The 22,217-nt window shown below is 48.7% G+C and overlaps 1 protein-coding gene across 2 annotated transcripts in view; it reads right to left on the bottom strand.

Moving 5' to 3' along the window:
- Positions 1-14,917, bottom strand: part of MYBL2 (MYB proto-oncogene like 2) — a 52,481-nt gene extending 37,564 nt beyond the window's left edge. The window contains 3 exon segments of one of the 2 annotated variants that reach the window (NM_001265855.1): positions 451-522; positions 7,828-7,921; positions 14,647-14,750. In NM_001265855.1, coding sequence (NP_001252784.1) covers positions 451-522; positions 7,828-7,921; positions 14,647-14,666 — 186 coding nt within the window. In that variant the 5' untranslated portion in view covers positions 14,667-14,750. 2 annotated transcript variants of the gene reach the window in all.
- Positions 14,918-22,217: the final 7,300 nt, after the last annotated feature.

Raw genomic sequence — 22,217 nt, 5'->3', positions numbered from 1 at the left:
GAGAAGGAGGTCCTAAGGGGAATCCCCTCATCATCGGGAGGCTCTAATCGAATGTGGTAGCACCCACCAGCCCTGTGGGGGCCTCACCATAAAACCTGCTGAAAGCATCACTTCCCCTCAGTTTCAGTTTCACTGTTGAGAAACCGAACACCTGTTCACTCCTGACTTACAGGAAGATATGCAAATATGCACCACATGCTGCAAATGTCTCAGAGCCTGAAGACCAGCAGGCATGCTGAGGAGCTGGGAGATGTTTACATCAGTGTGCCCTGAATGCCAGTTTAGGAAGAAAGATCCTACAAACGTTCATTTGCCCTGTTTTATTTGGTTTTGTTTTGAGGGGCTTAGTAAGGAACTCCCCTTTTCCTCTCCTTGGCAAAGTCAGACCCAGGCACACTGTTCTCTCAGAGTCCTTGTCCCAAGGGAGGGCCACAGAGGGACTGTACTCACAGGGAAGTGGCTGGCCAGGAACTTCCAGTCCTGCTGTCCAAACTGCCTCACCAGGGCCCTCAGCTGCTCGTCCTGCCAACACCAGAAAGACAGGGGCTCAGCACACATACGTGCAGAAAACCTCAGGGCTGCCCGTGACGGAGCCCAATCTAAAAGGAACAGTCTCGTTCATTCATTCCGTCATGAGGTGAATACCTACTAAGTGCCAGGCACTACAGCTGCAGCAGCAGGCAGCAACAGAGCTGCCCCGATCTTACAGGAGGGAGCCAGCTGCCAATCAAAGGCTCACAGGAACAAAAGTAAAGCCACTCCCTGCTGGGAGATATGGAGAGGTATGTGGTGACTGCCTACTCCGGGATGCTAAGGGACAGGTTCCAAGGAAATGCAGAACAGCTAGGATGGAGGAAGCAAGACAGATGCAAGATGATTTTGGAGGGAACCATAGGAGCCAGATCATTTGCAGCATCAGTTCAACCATCTATCATGCAAAACCACTGATGTGTTTGAACAGTGGGTGGTCACAGTCAAACCTGCTTTTTATAAAGTTCTCTTTGCCTGCTACAGGGTGGGAAAGGGACTGGAAGGGAGCAGAGTGGATGTAAGGAGGTCATTACGGCACTCAGGCCAGAGGTGACAGTGATTTAGCACTAGAAGCAGGAGGCCTGGGCAAAAACAAGAGTAGTTAGAAGACAGGCTAGTATCTATCAAAACAGCCTCCCAAAATGAACTACCAATTCATGCGATAATATGAATCTCAGTGTCACTATGATGCGTGAAAGAAGCCAGACACAAAAGGGTACACACCGTATGATTCCATGCATATGAAATTCGAGAAAATGTAAACTAAGCTACAGGGACAAAAAGTGGTTGTCTGAGGCCAGTGGTGGAGAGGGATGAATAGCAAAGGGGGGCAAGGAATGTCTTGGGGACAATGGAAATGTTCTATAGCCCAGCTGTGCTGGTGGTTCCATTCAATTGTACTACAAATGGTTGTAGTTAATTGTATATAAAATTTTCCTCAGTTAAATCGATTAATATATAAAGAAAATGTCAAGCCAGGCATGGTGGCGCACACCTGTAATCCCAGCACTTTGGGAAGCCAAGGCAGGTAGATCATGAGGTCAGGAGTTCGAGACCAGCCTAGCCAATATGGCGAAACCCCATCTCTATTAAAAATACAAAAATTAGCCGGGTGTGGTGGCAGGAGCCTGTAATCCCAGCTACTCGGGAGGCTGAGGCAGAAGAATTGCTTCAACCCAGGAGGCGGAGGTTGCAGTGAGCCAAGATCATGCCACTGCACTCCAGCCTGGGCAACAAATCAAGAGTGAGACTCCGTCTCAGACAAAAGACAAAAGAAAGAAAATGTCATGCATATAAACAATGGGTATTACTCAGTCAAGGGAATTCTGACGCATGCTACAGCATGGATGAAAGCTGAGGACACAGCTAAGTCAAATAGCCAGACACGGCAAATACTCAGGATTCCACTCACACGAAGCATCTAAAATAGTCAAAATCAGGCCGGGCGCCGTGGCTCAGGCCTTTAATCCCAACACTTTGGAAGGCCGAGGCAGGTGGATCACCTGAGGTCAGGAGTTTGAGACCAGCCTGGCCAACATGGTGAAAGCTCGTTTCTACTAAAAACACAAAAATTAGCCTGGCCTGGTGGCAGGCGCCTGTAATCCCAGCTACTCGGGAGGCTGTAGCAGGAGAATCGCTTGAACCCGGGAAGTGGAGGTTGCAGTGAGCAGAGATCACACCATTGCACTGCAGCCTGGGCGACAGAGCAAGACTCTGTCTTGAAAAAATAAAATAAATAAATTAAATAGTCAAAATCACAGAAACAGAGTAGAAAAATAGCTGCCAAGGGCTGGAGGGTGGGAGGAGAGTGAATTCATGTTTAATTAGTTTCAGTTTTCCGTCTTTTTTTTTTAAGACAGGGTCTCGCTTGGTCACCCAAGCTAGAGTGCAGTGGTGCAAACAGAGCCCACCGCATCCTCAACCTCATGGGCTTAAGTGATCCTTCCACCTCAGCCTCCCAAGTAGGTGGGACCACAGACACACACCACCATGCCTGGCTAATTTCTGGGTTTTTTTTTTGGAGAGACAGGATCTTGCATATTCCTCAGGCTGGTCTAGACTGCCTCAAGCAATCTCCTCCCTCGGGCTCCCAAAGTGCTGGGATTACAGGCCTGAGCCACCATGACCCACCAAGTTGGTGGGTATTTTGTTTTGTTTTGTTTTTAATGACAGGGCCTTGCTATGTTTCCCCAGCTGGTCTAGGACTCCCGGACTCAGGCAATCCTCCTGCTTCGGCCTCCCACAGTGCTTGGTTTAAAGGCATAAACCACCAAACTCAGCCTCATTTCCAATTTCAAAGATGAAAAAGTTTTAGAGATCTTTTGCAAAACAATCTGAAAATACTTAACACCACTGAACTACAAAGTTAAAGATGGTTAAGGGGTAGATTTAAGGGGGAGGAAAAAGGGGATAAATTTAAAGAGAGATGGTTTTGTCACACATACAAATTTATATGTGTATATATGCATACATGCTCCTAGACAGAAAAATTGGTCACAATGCAGCTCACCACAGGAATCAAAGCCCTCAACTACAGCTCGGCCAGAACCAGCACAGGCTGGGCAAAGTCACCGTAAATTCTCTGGGTGAGCCAGCCCAGGCCTGCACTCACATGTCCACCTGTGGCCAGTCCAGGACACCCTTCCCTACCCAAACCATGCCCCCTCCCTGCCCTGGCCAGGCTCACACCTGCTTCCTCCCGTGTTCCCCAGTCCATCTCTGGCACCACCACCCTCCCTGACAACTGACCTGGATACTATCGTTTCCAAACTTACACTCTTTCCACCTGCCCTGGGACTCTCTGACATGGTCAGCTCCATCCCCGCACTGCCCTCTCCACAGCCACCTCTTGCCTGCCTGGCACAGCGCCCTCTCCCACTCCCTCAGCACTGGTCTCTCAGCCCCAGCCTGTGCTCTATATCTCTTTTTTTTTTTTTTTTTGAGACAGAGTTTTGTTCTTGTTGCCCAGGCTGGAGTGCAATGGCGCGATCTCAGCTCACTGCAACTTCCGCCTCCTGGGTTCAACAGATTCTCCTGCCTCAGCCTCCCAAGTTGCTGGGATTACAGGCACCCACCACCGTACCCGGCTAAGTTTCTGTATTTTTAGTAGAGACAGGGCTCTGACGTGTTGGCCAGGCTGGTCTTGAACTCCTAGCCTCAGGTGATCCACCTGCCTCAGCCTTCCAAAGTGCTGGGATTATAGGCGTGAGCCACTGCGCCAGGCCACCCATCTGTCTTATCGATTCCCCACACAGCAGATGAGCTCCCCTGAAGCCCGGCTACATTCACATCACTCCTGCATTAGAAACCTTCCATCTTTGTCCAGTTCAGACTTAGAAAAAACAAACCAAAAACGAAGCTAACCTGGCTTTGCATTGAGAGCTGAACAATCCTACAGCTTCTAAGCCTAACACTCAAGGCCCTCGAGGAATCAGCCCCAATGTATTCTTTCGTCTCCGTCAACCACTTCTCCACACCTTCAAGGACCCTTCCCTCCAACCAAACTGGCCTCCTGTACTGGCTTTTCTCCACCTACAGCCCCTTTTCTGATCTGACTTACACAACATTTGCACACTGTAGGTCTTCCCTCACTATTAAATTTCCAAATCCTCATCCTTAGCTCGAAGGTCACTTTTTCCATATAAGTTTCCTTAACCTCGTCAGGCAGCAGTAATATCTCCTTCTAAAGGTACTCACCATCCACTCATCCTACAATTATCAGGTGCCCAGAGCTGTAACAATGAGCACCAACAGACACTGATCCTACTGGTGCCGCGGATGACCACAGCACATTCCAGGGACCTGCGCACGGTCTTATCTCTCCATCCCAGGGAGAAAGCTGCTCTGGGGTAGAAACTTGGCCTTGTTTATTCTTCTAAACCCACAAGAGCCAAATATAGTCCCTGGTCCACAACAGGATGAGCAGAAAAGGTTTGCTAAGCACGCATCTAGAAAAACATCTTTCATGATTAAAAAGGGTTTTACCACTCACACAGCAAGTTTTAGAAAAAACAAAACAAGCTAGTGATGGTGGCTCCTGCCTATAATCCCAACACTTTGGGAGGCCAAGGCAGGAAGATTGCTTGAGCCCAGGAGACCAGCCTGGGCAACATAGCAAGACCCTCTTCTCTATTTAAAAACAAAAAATCAGGCCGGGCATGGTGGCTCACGCCTGTAATCCCAGCACTTTGGGAGGACGAGGCGGGCGGACCACAAGGTCAGGAGATCGAGACCATCCTGGCTAACATGGTGAAACCCCATCTCTTCGAAAAATACAAAAAATTAGCTGGGCGTGGTGGCAGGCGCCTGTAGTCCCAGCTCCAGCCTGGGCGACAGAGCAAGACCCTGTCTCAAAAAAAAAAAAAAAAAAAAACCCAAACCTAAAATTAAGGACATCTATGATGTTACCTATGGGTTGAAAACAAAACAAAAAACACTGAAGAACTGAAGACACTAAGAACAAATAAGGTAAAATAAAAAGGCCAGTAGGAGTCTAAAACGGTACAATCAATTAAGAAAAAGGCAGTTTCTGTAAAACTAAACAAACACCTACCTCATGACCATACCTAACTATCTTCCCAAAAGAAAGGAAAACATGTATTTGCAAAAAGACTTATGCAAGAATCTTCATGGTAGCACTATACACAATAGCCAAAAACCGGAAACGATCCAAACATCCATCAACAGGTGAAACGCTGTGTGCTATATATACCCATACAGCGGAATACTATCCAGTGATAGAAAAGGACAAGTTACTGAATCACCCAACACTATGCTGAACAAAAGCCAGATGCAAAGAATGCAACCGTACGATTTCATGTACAGAAGATTCAAGAACAGGCAAAACACATTATCCTAAGCAAACACAGGAAGAGAAAACCAAATACCACATATTCTCACCTATAAGTAAGAGCCAAACACTGAATACACATGGACACGAAGAAAGGAACAAGGACACCAGGGCCTACTTGAGGGTGGAGGGTGGGAGGAGGATGAGGATCAAAAAACTACCTATTGGGGCTGGGTGCAGTGGCTCACGCCTGTAATCCCAGCACTTTAAGAGTCTGAAGTGGGAAGATCATCTGAGGTCAGGAGTTCAAGACAAGCCTGGTGAACATGGTGAAACTCTGTCCCTACTAAAAATATAAAAATTTGCCAGGTGTGGTGGCATGTGCCTGTAATCCCAGCTACCTGAGAGGCTGAGGTAGGAGAATCGCTTGAACCCAGGAGGCGGAGGTGGCAGTGATCTGAGATCACGCTACTGCACTCCAGCCTGGGCAACAGAGACTGTCTTAAAAAAAAAAAAAAAAAAAAAAAAACTACCTATTGGGTACCATGCTTATTACCTACAGGTAACAAAATAACCTGTACATCAAACTCCCATGACATGCAATTTACCTATATAATAGACCTGCACATATACCCCTGAACCTAAAGTTAACACACACACACACCCCCCCAAAAAAACAGGCAAAACAAATCAATCAGCAATTGCCTGGAGCTGGGGAAGCCTGACCATAAAGGGCCACAAGGACTTCTTGGGATAATCAGGGTGGAGCTTACATTGGTATGTGCATTTGTCAAAAGTGATCAAACTGGCTGGCCGCAGTGGCTCACACCTGTAATCCCAGCACTTTGGGAGGCCAAGGTGGGTGGATTGCTTGAGGTCAGGAGTTCAAGACTAGCCTGGTTAACATGGTAAAACCCCATTGCTACAAAAATACAAGAATTAGCTGGGCATGATGGCGGGTGCCTGTAATCCTAGCGACTCGGGAGGCTCAGGCCAGAGAATTGCTTGAACCCAGGAAGCGGAGGTTGCAGCGAGCAGAGATCACGCCATTGCACTCCAGCCTGGGAGACAGAGGCTCCATCTCAAAAAAAAAAAACAAAACAAAAAAACTGATCAAACTGTTCACCATAACGAGGGGCATTTGGCCAGGCACAGTAGCTCATACCTATAATCCTAGCACTTTGGAAGGCTGAGGTGGGAGAACTGCTTGAGCCTAAAAGTTTGAGACTAGCCTGGGCAACATGGCAAGACCCTATCTCTACAAAAAATACAAAAATTAGCCAGGCGTGGTGGCGCATGTCTGTGGTCCCAGCTACTCAGGAGGCTGAGGAGGGAGGATTGCTTGAGCCCAGAAAGTTGAGGCTACAGTGAGCCATGCTAGTACGGCACTCCAGTCTGAGCAACAGAGCAAAAACCCTGTCTCAAAAATGAAAAAAAAACAGGGCATTTGATTGCATATGATTACATATAAATTATATTTCCATCACATTTACTAGAAAATAAAAAGACGGAGCTAGAAGGAAACCAGTTCAGGGCTTGATGTCAGAAGGTTCAATACAGTTCATTTTTTTAGAAAAAGAAAGTGGGAGTTGGCACAGTGCGGTGGCTCACACCTGTAATCCCAGCACTTTGGGAGGCCGAGGCGGGTGGATCACCTGAGGTCAGGAGTTCAACGTTAGCCTGGCCAACAAGGTGAAACTCCGTCTCTACTAAAAATACAAAAATTAAGGCTGGGCACAGTGGCTCACGCCTGTAATCCCAGCACTTTGGGAGGTTGAGGTGCAGATCACGAGGTCACGAGCCTGGCCAGGATGGTGAAACCCCGTATCTACTAAAAATACAAAAAAAAGTTAGCGAGGTGTGGTGGCACATGCCCGTAATCCCAGCTACTCGGAAGGCTGAGGCAGGAGAATTGCTTGAACCCAGGATGCAGAGGTTGCAGTGAGCCAAGATCATGCCACTGCACTCCAGCCTGGGTGACAGAGCGAGACTCTGTCTCAAAAAAAAATAGCTGGATGTGGTGGCTCACACCTGTAATCATACCTTCTCAGGAGGCTGAGGCAGGACAATCGCTTGAACCCAGGAGGCAGAGGTTGCAGTGAGCTAAGATTACGCCACTGCCCTCCTAGCCTGGGTGACAAGAGCGAAACTCCGTCTCAAAAAAAGAAAACAAGAAAGAAAGGGGGAGTTACAGACTTGGCTGAACCTCCTAGCACTCAAAAGGCAAAAAGCACAATCAACGTACATGACATAGAACATGCCAGCTGCTCAGGAGACACAATGGGCCCTGAGGTCTGGGACACACATCCCCTTCCCACCCGCTGAGTCCTCAGAATTGAGAGTCCCCCAGAATGCTCTGAGTAGAGGCATGAGGTCAATCAGAGGACCCATCCCTTCCTTCACCCACTCCTCCTCTTCATCCCATCTGATGGGACATCAGGACTCCAGGCTCAGCTCCTCTGGACAGCCCCCAGCTGCCATCAATCCTCTCCTCCCCATGGACTCACCTCCTCATGGGTCCATTTGACCTTGCACTTGCTATCCCTCTGCTCCGGCACATCTGAATCTGTGTCCTGGTAGTGCAGCTCATCCAGATCCTCGCTATGGGGAAAGCAGGCCAAAGGTCAAGGATGGTGTGTCCGTATGTTTTACATAATGGAGAGCGTGTAGGCAGCAACCAGCCCACCCTAGGGAAAGGTCTGGGGGAGAGAGCTTTTACTTTTTCTTCTTTTTAAGACATAGGCACTTCTGCTTCACTTATTTTTATTTTTATTTTGAGACAGGGTCTCACTCTGCCACTGGGCTGGAATTCAGTGTGGCATGATCACAGCTCACTGCAGCCTTGAACTCCTGGACTCAAATGATCCCCCCGCCCCAGCCTCCTAAGTAGCTGGGACTACAGGGGCATGCCACCATGTCCGGCTAACTTTTGTACTTTTTGTAGAGACAGGGTCTCACCATATTGCCCAGGGTGGTTTTGGACTCCTGGGCTCAAGCGATCCTCCCACCTCAGCCTCCCAAAGTGCTAGGACTAGAGGCATGAGCCACCACATCTGACCTCACCGCTTTTTAAATTCTTTAATGAAATAGGTTAAGAGCTACTTTCTTCTTTTTAATCTTCAGGAATGCCCTAGTGATTTCAAAAGCTATAAGAAAAACAGGTCAGGCACAGTGGCTCAAACCTGTAATCCCAGCACTTTGGGAGGCTAAGGTGGGGTGGACTGCTTGAGGTCAGGAGTTCAAGACCAGCCTGATGAAACACGGTGAAACCCCATCTCTACTAAAAATACAAATATTAGCTGGGCACAGTGGTGCATGCCTGTAATCCCAGCTACTCAGGAGGCTGAGGCAGGAGAATTGCTTCAATCCAGAAGGTGAAGGTTGCAGTGAGCCAAGATCACGCCACTGCACCCAGCCTGGGCAACAAAGCAAGACTCTGTCTCAAAAAAAAAAAAAAAAAAAAAAAAAAAAAAAAAGAAAGGCAAAAAGGAAAAAGAAAGTTAAGATTTCACCAAGAATATTATGTTTAAAATCAGACTATCACTTTTCCCTTTCAGTAACAAACCCGCATGGATATTTTAAGGAATAAAGTTGATGAAGTAAGTTATCAGGCACCAGGATTTTAAGAGATATTAGTTATTTGGGAAAAAAATTCTAAATATATTATGTCCATTTGTTGTTTTTCTTCTTTTAGGGAGAGTCTGGCTCTGTCTTTCAGACTGGAATATAGTGGCATAATCATAGCTTAATGCAGCCTCCAACTCCTAGGCTCAAGCAATCCTCCCTCCTCAGCCTCCCAAGTACCTGGGACTACTAGCACATGACACCATGCCTGGCTATTTTGTATTTTTTTGTAGAAACATCTCACTATGTTGCCCAGGCTCATCTGGAACTCCTGGACTTAAGCAATCCTCCCATCTTGGCCTCCCAAAGTGCTGAGACTACTGGCCTCAGCCACCATGACTGGCCAAGTTGTTTTCTCATGTGTGGATTTTTTTTTTTTTTTTTTTTTTTGTAATGACAGGGTCTCAGTATGTTGCCCATACTGGTCTTGAATTCCTGGGCTCAAGTGATCCTCCTGCCTCAGCCTCCAAAGTAACTGGGATTACAGGTGTGCACCACCGTGTCCAGCTTACGTCCATTTTTGCAAATCCCTTTTCAATCCTTGCCTACACACAGGCTTAATGGAGAGAAATATCAGCGTACAGTATCCTGTTTTTTGTTTTTTTTTTTTTTTGAGAGGGAGTTTCACTCTGTCGCCCAGGCTAGAGTGAAATGGCATCTCAGCTCACTGCAACCTCCTCCCCCCAGGTTCAGGCAATTCTGCCTCAGCTTCCCGAGTAGCTTGGGATTACAGGCACCTGCCACCACGCCAGGCTAATTTTTTTTTTGCATTTTAACAAAGACAGGGTTTCACCATCTTGGTCAGGCTGCTCTTGAACTCCTGACCTCATGATCTACCCGCCTCAGCCTCCCAAAGTGCTGGGATTACAGGCGTAAGCCACCACGCCCGGCCCAGTGTACAATATCTTCTAACATGGCTGTAGCGGGGGGAAAAAAAAACAGTACGAGCTGCTTTGAGTTCTGAGTGTTTTTACTCTACCAGGCAATCTTCCCAGTTGCTCCAAAAAATTCTCATATTTATCCAGTTTAGTAGTTACAAAAATGGAAATCGGGCCACGTACGGTGGCTCACACCTGTAATCTCAGTACTTTGGGAGGCCAAGGCAGGCAGATCACCTGAGGTTGGGAGTTCAAGACTAGCCTGACCAACATGGAGAAATCCCATCTCTACTAAAAACACAAAATTAGATTGGTGTGGTGGCGCATGCCTGTAATCCCAGCTACTCAGGAGGCTGAGGCAGGAGAATCACTTGAACCTGGGTGGCGGAGGTTGCGGTGAGCCAAGATCGAGTCATTGCACTCTAGCCTGGGCAACAAGAGCAAAACTCCGTCTCAAAAAAAAAAAAAAAAACTGGAAATCAGCCCAAAAAAACGGGCACGGTGGCTCACGTCTGTAATCCCAGTACTTTGGGAGGCCAAGGTAGGCGGATCACAAGGTCAGGGGTTCGAGACCAGTCTGGCCAACATGGCAAAATTACAATTTTGTAATTTTTTGTAAAAATACAAAAAAAATTGGCTGGGTGTGGTGGCATGCGCCTGTAATCCCAGCTACTCAGAGGCTGAGGCAGAATTGCTTGAACCCAGGAGGCAGAGGTCACAGTGAGTGGAGATCAGAGATCGTGCTACCACACTCCAGCCTGGGCAACAGAGCGAGACTCCACCTCAAAAAAAAAAAAAAAAAAAGGCCGGGCGCGGTGGCTCACGCCTGTAATCCCAGCACTTTGGGAGGCTGAGGCGGGCGGATCACAAGGTCAGGAGATCGAGACCACGGTGAAACTCCGTCTCTACTAAAAATACAAAAAATTAGCCGGGCGCGGTTGTGGGCGCCTGTAGTCCCAGCTACTCGGGAGGCTGAGGCAGGAGAATGGCGTGAACCCGGGAGGCAGAGCTTGCAGTGAGCCGAGATCGCGCCACTGCACTCCAGCCTGGGCTGGGCGACAGAGCGAGACTCCGTCTCAAAAAAAAAAAAAAAAAAATACAAAAACACAAAAATTAGCTGGGCATGGTGGCGTGTACCTGCAGTCCCAGCTACTCGGGAAGCTGAGGCAGGAGAACTGCTTGAACCCAGCAGGCAGAGGTTGCAGTGAGTCGAGACCCTGCCACTGCACTACAGCCTGGGCAACAGAGGGAGACTCCGTCTCAAAAAAAAAAAAAAAAAAAAAAAAGGAAATCATATAGGATCCACCTCCAGAGATGTCAGGTGCTTGAGGAAAGTTAGTAATCTTTCCCCAACTCCACCCGACAGGACCTGCATCAAGTCACGTTGGTCAGGTAAGTTGCTAGGTCAGACATTTGCAAACTGGAAAAAGCTTACAGGTTTCCAAACAAGGCAAGTCTCGGTCTTGTGACCAAATAAAAGGCAGCTTACTATGCTCTTCACATTATCTTCTCCTTGTTTTCCAGAGCTCACCATTGCTTCCTAGAGTCACTCCTATACTTCCACAGCACATGTCTCAGGCCCTTACACTGCAACTGCCTCTCTCCTCTACATCATCTACAAAGGTCAGCTCCACCTCGGTATCCCAGGGTTTATCACCAAAAGGTCTTAAATGTTTGCCCAGGGACTGACTGAATACACAAATGAATGAAAAAATGTGCAAAGTTGCTGCCTATTAGCCAATAAGAAATACTAATTAAATGTTTTAGGCCAGGCAAGACCCAGTTTCAAAAGAAAAAAATTTTCAGAAACAGGAAAGGGACAGTGTCTACAGCCAGCAATACAGAAGGATCTGGAATTCATTCCCGACCCAGCTCATGGGTCCTCCACCATTGCAATACAGAAGGCAAAAATCCAGAAGATACTAATAACAGAATGAAGCTGGCTTCAAAATCAACTGACCCCAGACAGCTTGTGACAGAAACCATCTTTGCTTCTCCAGCGTCCAGCACAAAGAAGGCCTGGCTTCTAACAGAAGGTCAGCAAATATTCTTTCAAGGATGAAAGGATATCTGCATGGACACTCCCTCATGTTCCAATGCTGTTTATTTTTATTTTTTATTTTTTTTTGAGACAGAGTCTCGCTTTGTTCCCAGGTTGGAGTGCAGTGGCATGATCTCGACTCACTGCAACCTCCACCTCCTGGATTCAAGCGAATTCTCCTGCCTCAGCCCCCTGAGTAGCTGTGATTACAGGCACCTACCACCACACCCGGGCTAATTTTTGTATTTTTGGTAGAGATGAGGGGTTTCACCATGTTGGTCAAGCTGGTCTTGGAACTCTTGGCCTCCCAAAGTGCTGGGACTACAGGCGTAAGCCACCACACCCAGCCTCCAATGCTGTTAGATAGGGTCAGCATCTCAGACAGCTGGGAGATTTGTGAGCTGATATACTTTACCACATGTGCTGGCCATCAACTTCACCCACATTCTCATTATCCCCACTTAAAAGATGCGGAAATTGAGGCTCAGAGGGGTCAGGCCACTTGCCAAGTTCTGGACCTTCCTAACTCCAGACACCTGCAAGTCCTCATATCCTAATCCCGGCTGAAAAAGCAGAGGCCAGTTAGTGGTGGAAACCACATTTTGGTCCAACATACCCTACCTTTTACCCTTCAAGGTGCTGGGCTCTGCTCCAGGACGGGGGTGAGTCAGAGACAAAGTGGGAAGTGGGGCACTAGGGCAGAGGAGAGTTACAGCAAATGGCCAGGAAAAGGGCTGAGGGCTGTGGAGCTGCCACCCTTCACATGGGAGGGGTTCCTCCACTGAGCCCCTCAGGGGAGAAGTAGCTGAGGACCTGAGGGTGGTCTAGGGGCAGTCACTTCTGGAATGAACAGTCAGGATAGGGCCAGGCAAGGTGGCTCACACCAAGGGAGGAGAATCCCTGGAAGCCAGGAGTTCGAGACCAGCCTGGGTAACACAGTGAGGTGAGACACGACGCCAGGCCACCGCCCCCCCACCACCCGCACTAATCCTAGCACTTTTGAGGCCAAGGTGGGCGGATTGCCTGAGCAACATAGTGAAACCTGTCTCTACTAAAAATCCAAAAAATTAGCCAGGCATGGCCGCGTTCACCCATAGTCCCAGCTACTCGGGAGGCTGAGACAGAATTCCTCGAACCCAGGAGGCAGAGGTTGCAGTGAGCCAAGATTGTGCCACTGACCTCCAGCCTGGGCGACAGAGCGAGAGTCTGTCTCCTAAATAAATAAACAAAACAATTAGCCAGTTGTGGCAGCGCGTGCCCGCAGTCCCAGCTACTCAGCCTGCAGTCCCAGATGGCTGAGGTGGGAGATCGAGGCTGCAGTGACCTACGATTGCACCACAGCACTCCAGCCTGGACCGCAGAGCGAGACCCTGTCTCTCAAAGAAAAAAAAAAAAAAAACCAGGGCAGGGTCTGATAGGTGCCCAAACAAAAAACTTCCTGGACAGTGGTGCTGCCCCTGGGAAAATGGGGCCTGAGGAACATAGTCCCTGTGCTCATATCCCTATCCTCAGCCTGAAAGGGCAAAAATCTAGAGGGATGGAAGGCTTCATCTTTAGATGAGGCTATCGTCTAAAGAGGGACCGAAGGTTGGCTGGGCGCGGTGGCTCACGCCTGTAATCCCAGCACTTTGGGAGGCCGAAACGGGCGGAACACAAGGTCAGGAGATCGAGACCACCCTGGCTAACATGGTGAAACCCTGTTTCTACCAAAAATACAAGAAATTAGCCCGGTGTGGTGGCACACGCCTGTAGTCCCAGCTACCTGGGAGGCTGAGGCAGGAGAATCGCTTGAACCTAGGAGGAGGTTGCAGTGAGAGCCAAGATCTCGCGCCACTGCACTCCAGCCTGGGCGACAGAAGGAGACCGCGTCTCAAAAAAAAAAAAAGAGGGACCGAAGGTTATCTGAGCTGCAGGGATCCAGGCAGGGTAGAGGTCAGGACCCCACTGTCCTGTCTCCCAGGCAGGCTGAAAAGCCTGGAGCTGAGGCCCCAGGCGCACAGGTGTAAGAGAGGAATCTGGAGCCACAGACCTGGCTCCGGGATCCGGGCTCGGCTCTGCCACTTAAGTCTTTGGGGAAATAAGTAAAATGGAGACCGCAGTTCCTGCCTTTGCCCCAGGGACTCTCTCCCCCGCACCTTCAACCCCAGCTGCCCAAAACTCCTCGTGGGAACAGGAAGAGAGGTCTCAAACCGAACCAAGCTGGGGCGCGGAACCCAGGTGGGAGAGACAAAAGAGCCCCCAACTCAGCACCCTTCTCAGTCCGGGGGAGAGGGCTTGGGGGTCTCTGTGCTCCCCGGAATGTTGAGGAGCAAAGCCCACCCACCAAGTTGACCCAAAACTAGGCTGGAACAAGTGCCTCCCAGGCTCGGCCTCCCGCTGGCTGGGACTCTGGTGACTCCCTCTCGCTCCCAGGGGTCGCCTTCCTCCCCGGCGAAGGCCCTGCCAGCTGACACCGGCCGGCCCACCCCCATCCCGCAATTAGGCGGGAGACAAAATGACATCATGCAGGGCTTGGCCCGGGTCCCAGGAGACCCGCCCGTCCCAGCTCCGAGGCCCAGCAGGCCCGGGTAGCCGCAGGGACTCCCAAGAGCCCCCCAGCTTTACGCGCGCCCCTGCCTCAGAGGGCCCAGGACGCAGCATTTCCGCGGAAACACCCCGCCCCCAACACACACACACACACCCCTAGCTTGGAGGGAGCCTGGGGAGGGTCTGGGGGAGCTGGGTGGGGGAGGGGTGAATTAAAGGGAGGGGGAGGGGACCTCTGCCCGCCCGACTTGTCTCACCAGCGCGTCCGCCGAGACATCCCCCCGGCCCGGACCGCGCCGCGCTCGCCCGCCCGCCGGCTGAGCCCGGAGCGGGAGCCGGGCCGGGGTCAGGACCCAGGCTGCTCCGGTCGCTCCGGGCCCCGGGCCGCGCTAGGAGGCGTCAGCGTGTCAGCAGGTCCCGCGCTCCCAGCTCGCAGGAACTGCAGCCGCTGCCGGCGCGGGTTGAAGCACTTTTCTATCTCCCGCCAAGCGCGTAGGCGCCGCCCGGGCCTGGCGCGCGGGCGACGGGGGAGGGGCCTTTGGGAGGGGCGGAGCCGGCGGGGCGGGGCCTGCGGGGCGGCACCTGCCCAAACCCTCCAGGGCCGGCTGCAGGACCGGGCTAGCGGCCGCCACTTCGGAGTTACGGAGCGGGCCGTGATGTGACTGAGGCCTGGCTCAGGTGTCAGTCCGTGGCGGCCCAGGAGTAGCCCACATAGCGAAGACCAAGCAAGGGGAATGAGGCGCGAGCATAGGAGAGCCAGCCAGGGAAAGCGCCAGGGCGGAATCCCCCACGCTAATCCAAGCCACTCCTGCGTCCCTACCGCCCCACGCTAAAGCGGCCCCTCACCCTACCTGTGCCTCTCCCTGCTTCCTCTCCTGCCTCCGAGAGACCCTCCTTAATAGACTTTAGTTTTTGTTGTTTATTTTCTTAGAGGCAGGGTCTTGCTCTATCGCCCAGGCTGGAGTGCAGTTTCGCGATCATAGCTCACTGCAACCTCTACCTCCTAGGCTCAACCGATCCTCCCACCTCAGCCTCTCGAGTAGCTAAAACCAGCACTCGCCACCACACCAGGCTGAATTTTTTTTTTTTTTTTTTTTTTTTTTTTTTTTTTTTTTTTGAGACGGAGTCTCGCTCTGTTGCCAGGCTCGAGTGCAGTGGCGCGATCTTGGCTCGCTGCAACCTCCACCTCCCAGGTTAAAGTGATTCCCCTGCCTCAGCCTCCCAAGTAGCTGGAACTACAGGCGCGCGCCACTACGCCCGGTTTCTTTGTTTGTTTGTTTTGTTTTTTTGGTATTTTAGTAGAGACGGGGTTTCACCATGTTGGCCAGGATGGTCTGGATCTCCTGACCTCGTGATCCTCCCGCCTCGGCCTCCCAAAGTGCTGGGATTACAGGAGTGAGCCACCGCGCTTTTTCTTTTTCTTTTTCTTTTTTTTTTTTTTTTTTTAAGAGAAGGGGGTCTTGCTATGTTGCCTAGGCTGATCTGGAAACTCCTAGGTTCAAGGGATCCTGCCGCTTTGTCCTCCCAGAGTGCTGGGATTACAGGCATTAGCCCCGGACAAGAATGACTCTCCCTAAATGCAAACCTGACTTTTACTTTTCCAGAATTAAAAACCGTCCTCCTCTCCCTCAAGGTAAATTCCTTACTCCACAATCAGATTTATCTGATCTGCCAGACCACCACCCAGCCCTGGCCAAAAGAAATGGTGTCTTTGCCTTTGCCTGAGCCATTACCAAGGGCAGGAACACTTCCTGCCCCTCCCAGGTGGCTGATTCTTATTTAATTTCGGGTCCACTGCCCACAATCTGCCTGTAGACTTCTGCATTTCCCCCTTTGAACTGGGAGCATCCTGAGGTCCAGATGACCTCTCAATGCACCCCATTATCTCCAGGACCCAGTAGAAGACCTGACATAAGAAGCCCCAGGCAAAGGTTTTTTTAACTGAGTTCAGTTTACCTCGGGTTTAAACTCCCAGAGATTAGGCCAGACATAGTGGCTCACGCCAGTAATCCTAGCACTTTGGGAAGCCGAGGGGGGAGAATTGATTCAGTCCAAAAGTTCGAGACCAGTCTGGGGATCACAGCAAGACCCTGTCTCTAAAAAAATTAAGAAATTACCTGGGCATGGTGGTGAGTGCCTGTAATCCCAGCTACTTGGGAGGCAGAGGGAGGAAGATTGCTTGAGCCAAGGAGTTCGAGGGCTCAAGCCTGGGCCACAGACAGTGAGACTGTCTCTCCTTGAGATTTAGCAAAGGTTTTCTATTTTAGATTGACATTTACCAAGTACCAAGGATCAAGCCACACTGGACTTCCTGGGAGCAGTGCTGAGAGGAAGATAAATGAGCTCTGAGATAGGACACTGAAGAGACCACACCAAACCCCAGCCTTTTAGCCCCTGTTCAGGCTTCAGAGCCCCCTTCCAGAAGCTGCTGGCCACCTGGGGACAGTCCAGCCACCAGCTGCTGTAAACATCACTTACCACAGAAGAAGGAAGACTAACTCACATCTTAAGTGCGAGAAACTTCCACATCGCTTAATTCAGGGTTTCCCCTGCCCACTCCCCTTATAAAGTAATCAATATGGACATGCCCACTTCATTGAAAGCACAGCCTCTACAGCCAAACTTCCTGGGGTTTGAGTCCCAGCTCCACCATTCGTTGCAGTATCTTAAGCAAATGACCTAACTTTTTTTTTTTAGACCCAGTCTCGCTTTATTGCCCAGGCTGGAGTGCAGAGGCATGATCTCGGCTCACTGCAACCCCCTTCCTGGGTTCAAATGATTCTCCCACCTCAGCCTCTCGAGTAGCTAGGACTACAGGAGCATGCCACCATGCCTAGCTAAATTTTGTATTTTTGTAGAGACAGGTTTTCATCATGTTGGCCAGGCTGGTCTTGAACTCGTGATCTCAGGTGATCCACCCGACTCAGCCACCCAAAGTGCTGAGATTACAGGCATGAGCCATCATGCCCAGCCAATTACCTAACTCTTCTGTGCCTCAGTTTTCTCACCTGGAAAAATTAGATTTATCAAAGTTTTAGATAGTTTTTACCAGCCACTATTCTGTTTATAAATTGTAACTCATTTAATCCTCGTAACAACTCTATGAGGTAGATACTGGGATTATCCTCTTTTAGCAGATGGGGAAACTGAGGCACAGACTTCCCCAAGGTCACACTGCTAGTAAATGGCAGAGCAGGGATTCAAACCTGGCCTGTCTGGTTCTAGAGTCTATGCTCTTAATCACTATGCTGGTACCTACTTTGTAGGTAGTTATAGGATTAAATAAATTCATATGTGTAAAGCACCAAAAACAGTTCCTGGCACATAATGAGAACTATATTGGCCAGGCGCAGTGGCTCACGCCTGTAATCCCAGCACTTTGGGAAGCTGAGGTGGGTGAGTCACCTAAGATCAGGAGTTTGAGACCAGCTTGGCCAAGAATATAAAATATCATATTTTATACAAATATAAAATATCGTATTTTATACAAATATAAATATGTTTATAATTTATAAAATTTTATAATTTATAAAAATATAAATATATATTTATATAAAATATATTTTACATAAATATAAAATATATAAAATATTATATTTTATATAAATATAAAAATTATGTTATAGAAATACAAAAATTATGTTATATAAATATAAAATTTATATGTTATATTTATATAATATAAATTTATGTATTTTACATAAATATAAAATATATTTATATAAATATAAAATTAAATTTAATCTTAATATTAGTAAGAATATAAAATATTAACCAGGTGTGGCGGCGTGCGCCTGTAGCCCCAGCTACTAGGGAGGCTGAGGCAGGAGAATCCCTTGAACCCGGGAGGCAGAGGTTGCAGTGAGCCGAGATCATGCCACTGCACTCCAGCCTTGGCAACAGAGCAAGACTCTGTCTCAATAACCCCAACCTCCCAAGTAGCTGGGGTTATAGGCGCACACCACCACGCTCTAATTTTTGTATTTTTAGTAGAGATGGGTTTCTCCGGGCTGGTCTTGAAATCCTGATCTCAGGTAATCCACCCACCTCGGCCTCCCAAAGTGCTAGGATTATAGGAGTGAGCTACTGCACCCAGCAATAAAAGAACTATATTACTGTTAACTATTATTACCACTGTAATTCTTCAGGTGCCCTCACTCTTATCCTTTGAGGCCCACACATTAGTCGTCCAATTTCAGGGAGAGGCAGGACCTGACAGCTTGGGCAAGGTATCTACCCAAAGCAAGAGGCAGGGAACAGCTGCAGAGTCCACTTGCAACCTGGAACTGGGGCCAGTTAGCCAATGCCCTAGAGCCAAAGGAGCCTGGAGTCAGTGCTGTGAGTCAGGCAGCAGGGAGATCATGCTGGTGCCAGATGGAATCTGATGATCTCCACACATTTCCTCTCCACTTATCATCATAGCAACAGATATCCCCTGAAGAGAGGATTCCTAGTGTTCCCGGTGCAACCACACCTGGGAGTGGTCCCTGGACTCTGGACTAATAACATACAAACTTTACCTCTGCTGGGAAACTTTTCCTGAACACGCCCTGCTTGGACAGGGAGGCTCCAGGTATTTGGTTATTCCACAGTTTGCCCCAACCCGGGCTCCAGACCCAGGCCTGACCCAGTGTTGGGAAGATAAGGATCAAATCAACTTATTAAATGCTCAGGGCCCAGCACCAGTTTGGACACCAAACACTGATTGATAGAAAGTAGAATCACATGGCCCTTCTGGCTGGCGCCTTCCCCCTCCACCTCCAGAGCATCCTCCTTATCATTCTTGTCCTCATTGCACTTCCTCCACCCACTATTTTACTTCTCTCTCAAGAGAAAGGACAGCCTGTGCACATTTTAAGCTTCAGACCTTTACTATAGCTTGGCTTCTGGTAGGTACTCATGGAAGGGGTTTTACACATTCCGTTTAAATTGAGTGGATGCAATGTTACAAAGCTAACATTTGGGCTGGAGAGTTAGGCTTGGACCTCAAATGAGAAAACTGGGAATGCTACAGTTTGAATTGTATCTCATAAAATATGGGACATCAAAAGAGATTCAGGCTGGGCACGGTGGCTCATGCCTGTAATCCCAGCACTTTAGAAGGCCAAGGTGGGCGAATCACCTGAGGTCAGGACTTCGAGACCAGCCTGGACAACATGGTGAAACCCCATATCTACCAAAAATACAAAAATTAGCTGGGCATGGTGGCACGAACCTGTAGTCTCAGCTACTCGGGAGGATGAGGCACGAGAATCGCTTGAACCCAGGAGGAGGAGGTTGCTGTGAGTCCGAATTGTGCCACCACACTCCAGCCTGGGTGACGGAGCGAGACTGTCTCAAAAAGAGATTTGGGGTCAGGTGCAGTGGCTCATACTTGTAATAATCCCAGCACTTTGGGAGGGCAAGGTGGGAGGATTGCGTAAAGCCAGGAGTTCGAGACCAGCCTGGGCAACATAGTGATACCCCCTGTCTGTATAAAAAATTTTGTTAAATCAAAACCTAAATACCAAGTCTCCTTAAACTATTACATACAACTGTTGGCTGGGTGCAGTGGCTCACCTGTAATCCTGTAATCCCAACACTTTGGGAGGCCAAGGTGAAAGGATCGTTTGAGGCTAGGAGTTCAGGACCAGCCTGGATAACACAGCTAGACCTCGTCTCTACTAAAAATGAGAGAGAGAGATTTTGAAACAAAGGGATGTTTTTCAGACACTTCTGTCCCACATCCAGGGCATCAGTATAGAGAACAGAGACACAATAGCAAACAAGTGGCCATATAGGCATACGAGGCCAAGGACTCGGCCTGGAAAGGGACACTTTCTACAACAGTGTGGATCTCAATGGAAGGAGGAGGGAAAGCAATTCAATTACTTGATTCAAGGAATCAAACTAATTCAATGCCTGCTTTTTTTTTTTTTTTTTTTTTTTTTTTTTTAGATAGAGTTTTGCTCTGTATTGCCCAGGCTGGAGTGCAATGGCTTGCGATCTTGGCTCACTGCAACCTCCGTCTCCTGGGTTCAAGCAATTCTCCTGCCTCAGCCTCCCAAGTAGCTGGGATTACAGGCTAATTTTGTATTTTTAGTAGAGATGGGTTTTCGCCATGTTGGTCAGGCTTGTCTAGAACTCCTAACCTCAAGTGATCCACCCACCTCAGCCTCCCAAAGTGCTGGGATTACAGGCGTGAGCCACTGTGCCCGGCCCCCAATGTCTGCTTTTACTACTCAAAAGATTGTGATTACATTAATAACCATTTGCAAAGCACCTATCTTTGAGTTCCAGAAATGGACTATCAAAGTATTCAGATCAGAAAATAATAACAGCTTGGCTGGGCAAGGTGGCTCACACATGTAATCCCAGCACTTTGGAAGGCCAAGGTGGGCTGATTACTTCAGGCTAGGAGTTCGAGACCAGCTTGGCCACCATGGTGAAAACCCATTTCTACTGAAAATACAAAAATTAGCCAGGTGTGGTGCTGCTCGTCTGTAGTTCCAGCTACTCGGGAGGCTAAGGCACAAGAATTGCTCGAACCTGGGAGGCAGGGGTTGCAGTGAGCCCAGATCTCGCCACTGCACTCCGAGCTAGGTGATAAGAGTGAGACCCTGTTTCGGAAAAAAAAAAAGAAAAAGATAAGAATAACAGGATGATTTTCCTAGGCAAGACACTATGTGCCTGGCCCCATATTAAGAGTTTTACATTCATTTTGCCTTTTTTGTTTTAGAGGTGAGGTCTCACTCTGGTTCGAGGCTGTAGTGAGCTATGATGGCACCACCGCACTCCAATCTGGGGAGCTGCAGTGCAATGGTGCCATCATAGCTCACTGTAGCCTCGAACTCCTGGGCTCAAACAAGCTCAAACTCCTGGGTTCAATCCTCCCATTTCAGTTTCCCTACTTGCTGGAGTTTCAGGCGTGAGCCACTGTGCTGGCTTATTTTGCATTTAATGTTTATTACTCTGTGCGGCAGCTAACATTTTAACAAACAAATTAAGACACAGAGATATTAAGTAAATTGCACTGATCACACAGCTAAGGACTGGTAGCTTGAAGCGAAACATCCACAACTTGGTATTAGATTGGAGAGTACCATTTGTGATGTATACTGAAAGTCTGAGTCTGGGCTACAACGAGAGGTTAGTCATAATGAGAAAATCCAACCATCCATATTCTCAGGAAGCTCACCAACTGGTACAGAAGATAATGACTGGAAAATTAGCTCTGTACAGGTGAAGATCAATTGCCAGGACTGTGAGTGCCCACCCAACAGGATCACTGAAGGCTCTTTAGAGCTGGATGATTTAGGAATTTGCAATGCAGGGAATGGCACAGGAAATAGCCAGCGCATGGCAAGGAGGAGGGGGGATTAGGAAGTACTCAGGGACTGGCAAGGGTTCAAAATTATTCTTGACTCTTCTCTCACATCACGTATCTGATCCACCTGCAAATCCTATATCCAGTGGCAAAAGCACATGAAAAGATGCTCAATACCATGTAATTAGGGGAATGTAAATTAAAACCACAATGAGATTTGCGTGCCTATTAGAATGGCTAAAATTAAAAAAGACTAATTATACCAAATGTTGATGAAGATGGGGAGCAATTAGAATTCTCAAATACTGCTGGTGGGAATGTACAACCACTTTGAAAATTCTTTTTCTTTTTTTTTTTTTTTTTTGAGATGGAGTCTCGCTGTGTCACCCAGGCTGGAGTGCAGTGGCACGTTCTTGGCTCACAGCAACCTCTGCCTCCCAGGTTCAAGCAATTCTTCTGCCTCGGCCTCCCAAGTAGCTGGGACTACAGGCACATGCCACCATACCTGACTAATTTTGTATT

This window comes from Macaca mulatta, chromosome 10 (assembly GCF_049350105.2).
Source record: "Macaca mulatta isolate MMU2019108-1 chromosome 10, T2T-MMU8v2.0, whole genome shotgun sequence".
Lineage (NCBI taxonomy): Eukaryota > Metazoa > Chordata > Mammalia > Primates > Cercopithecidae > Macaca > Macaca mulatta.
This window is presented reverse-complemented; position numbering and strand designations above follow the sequence as displayed.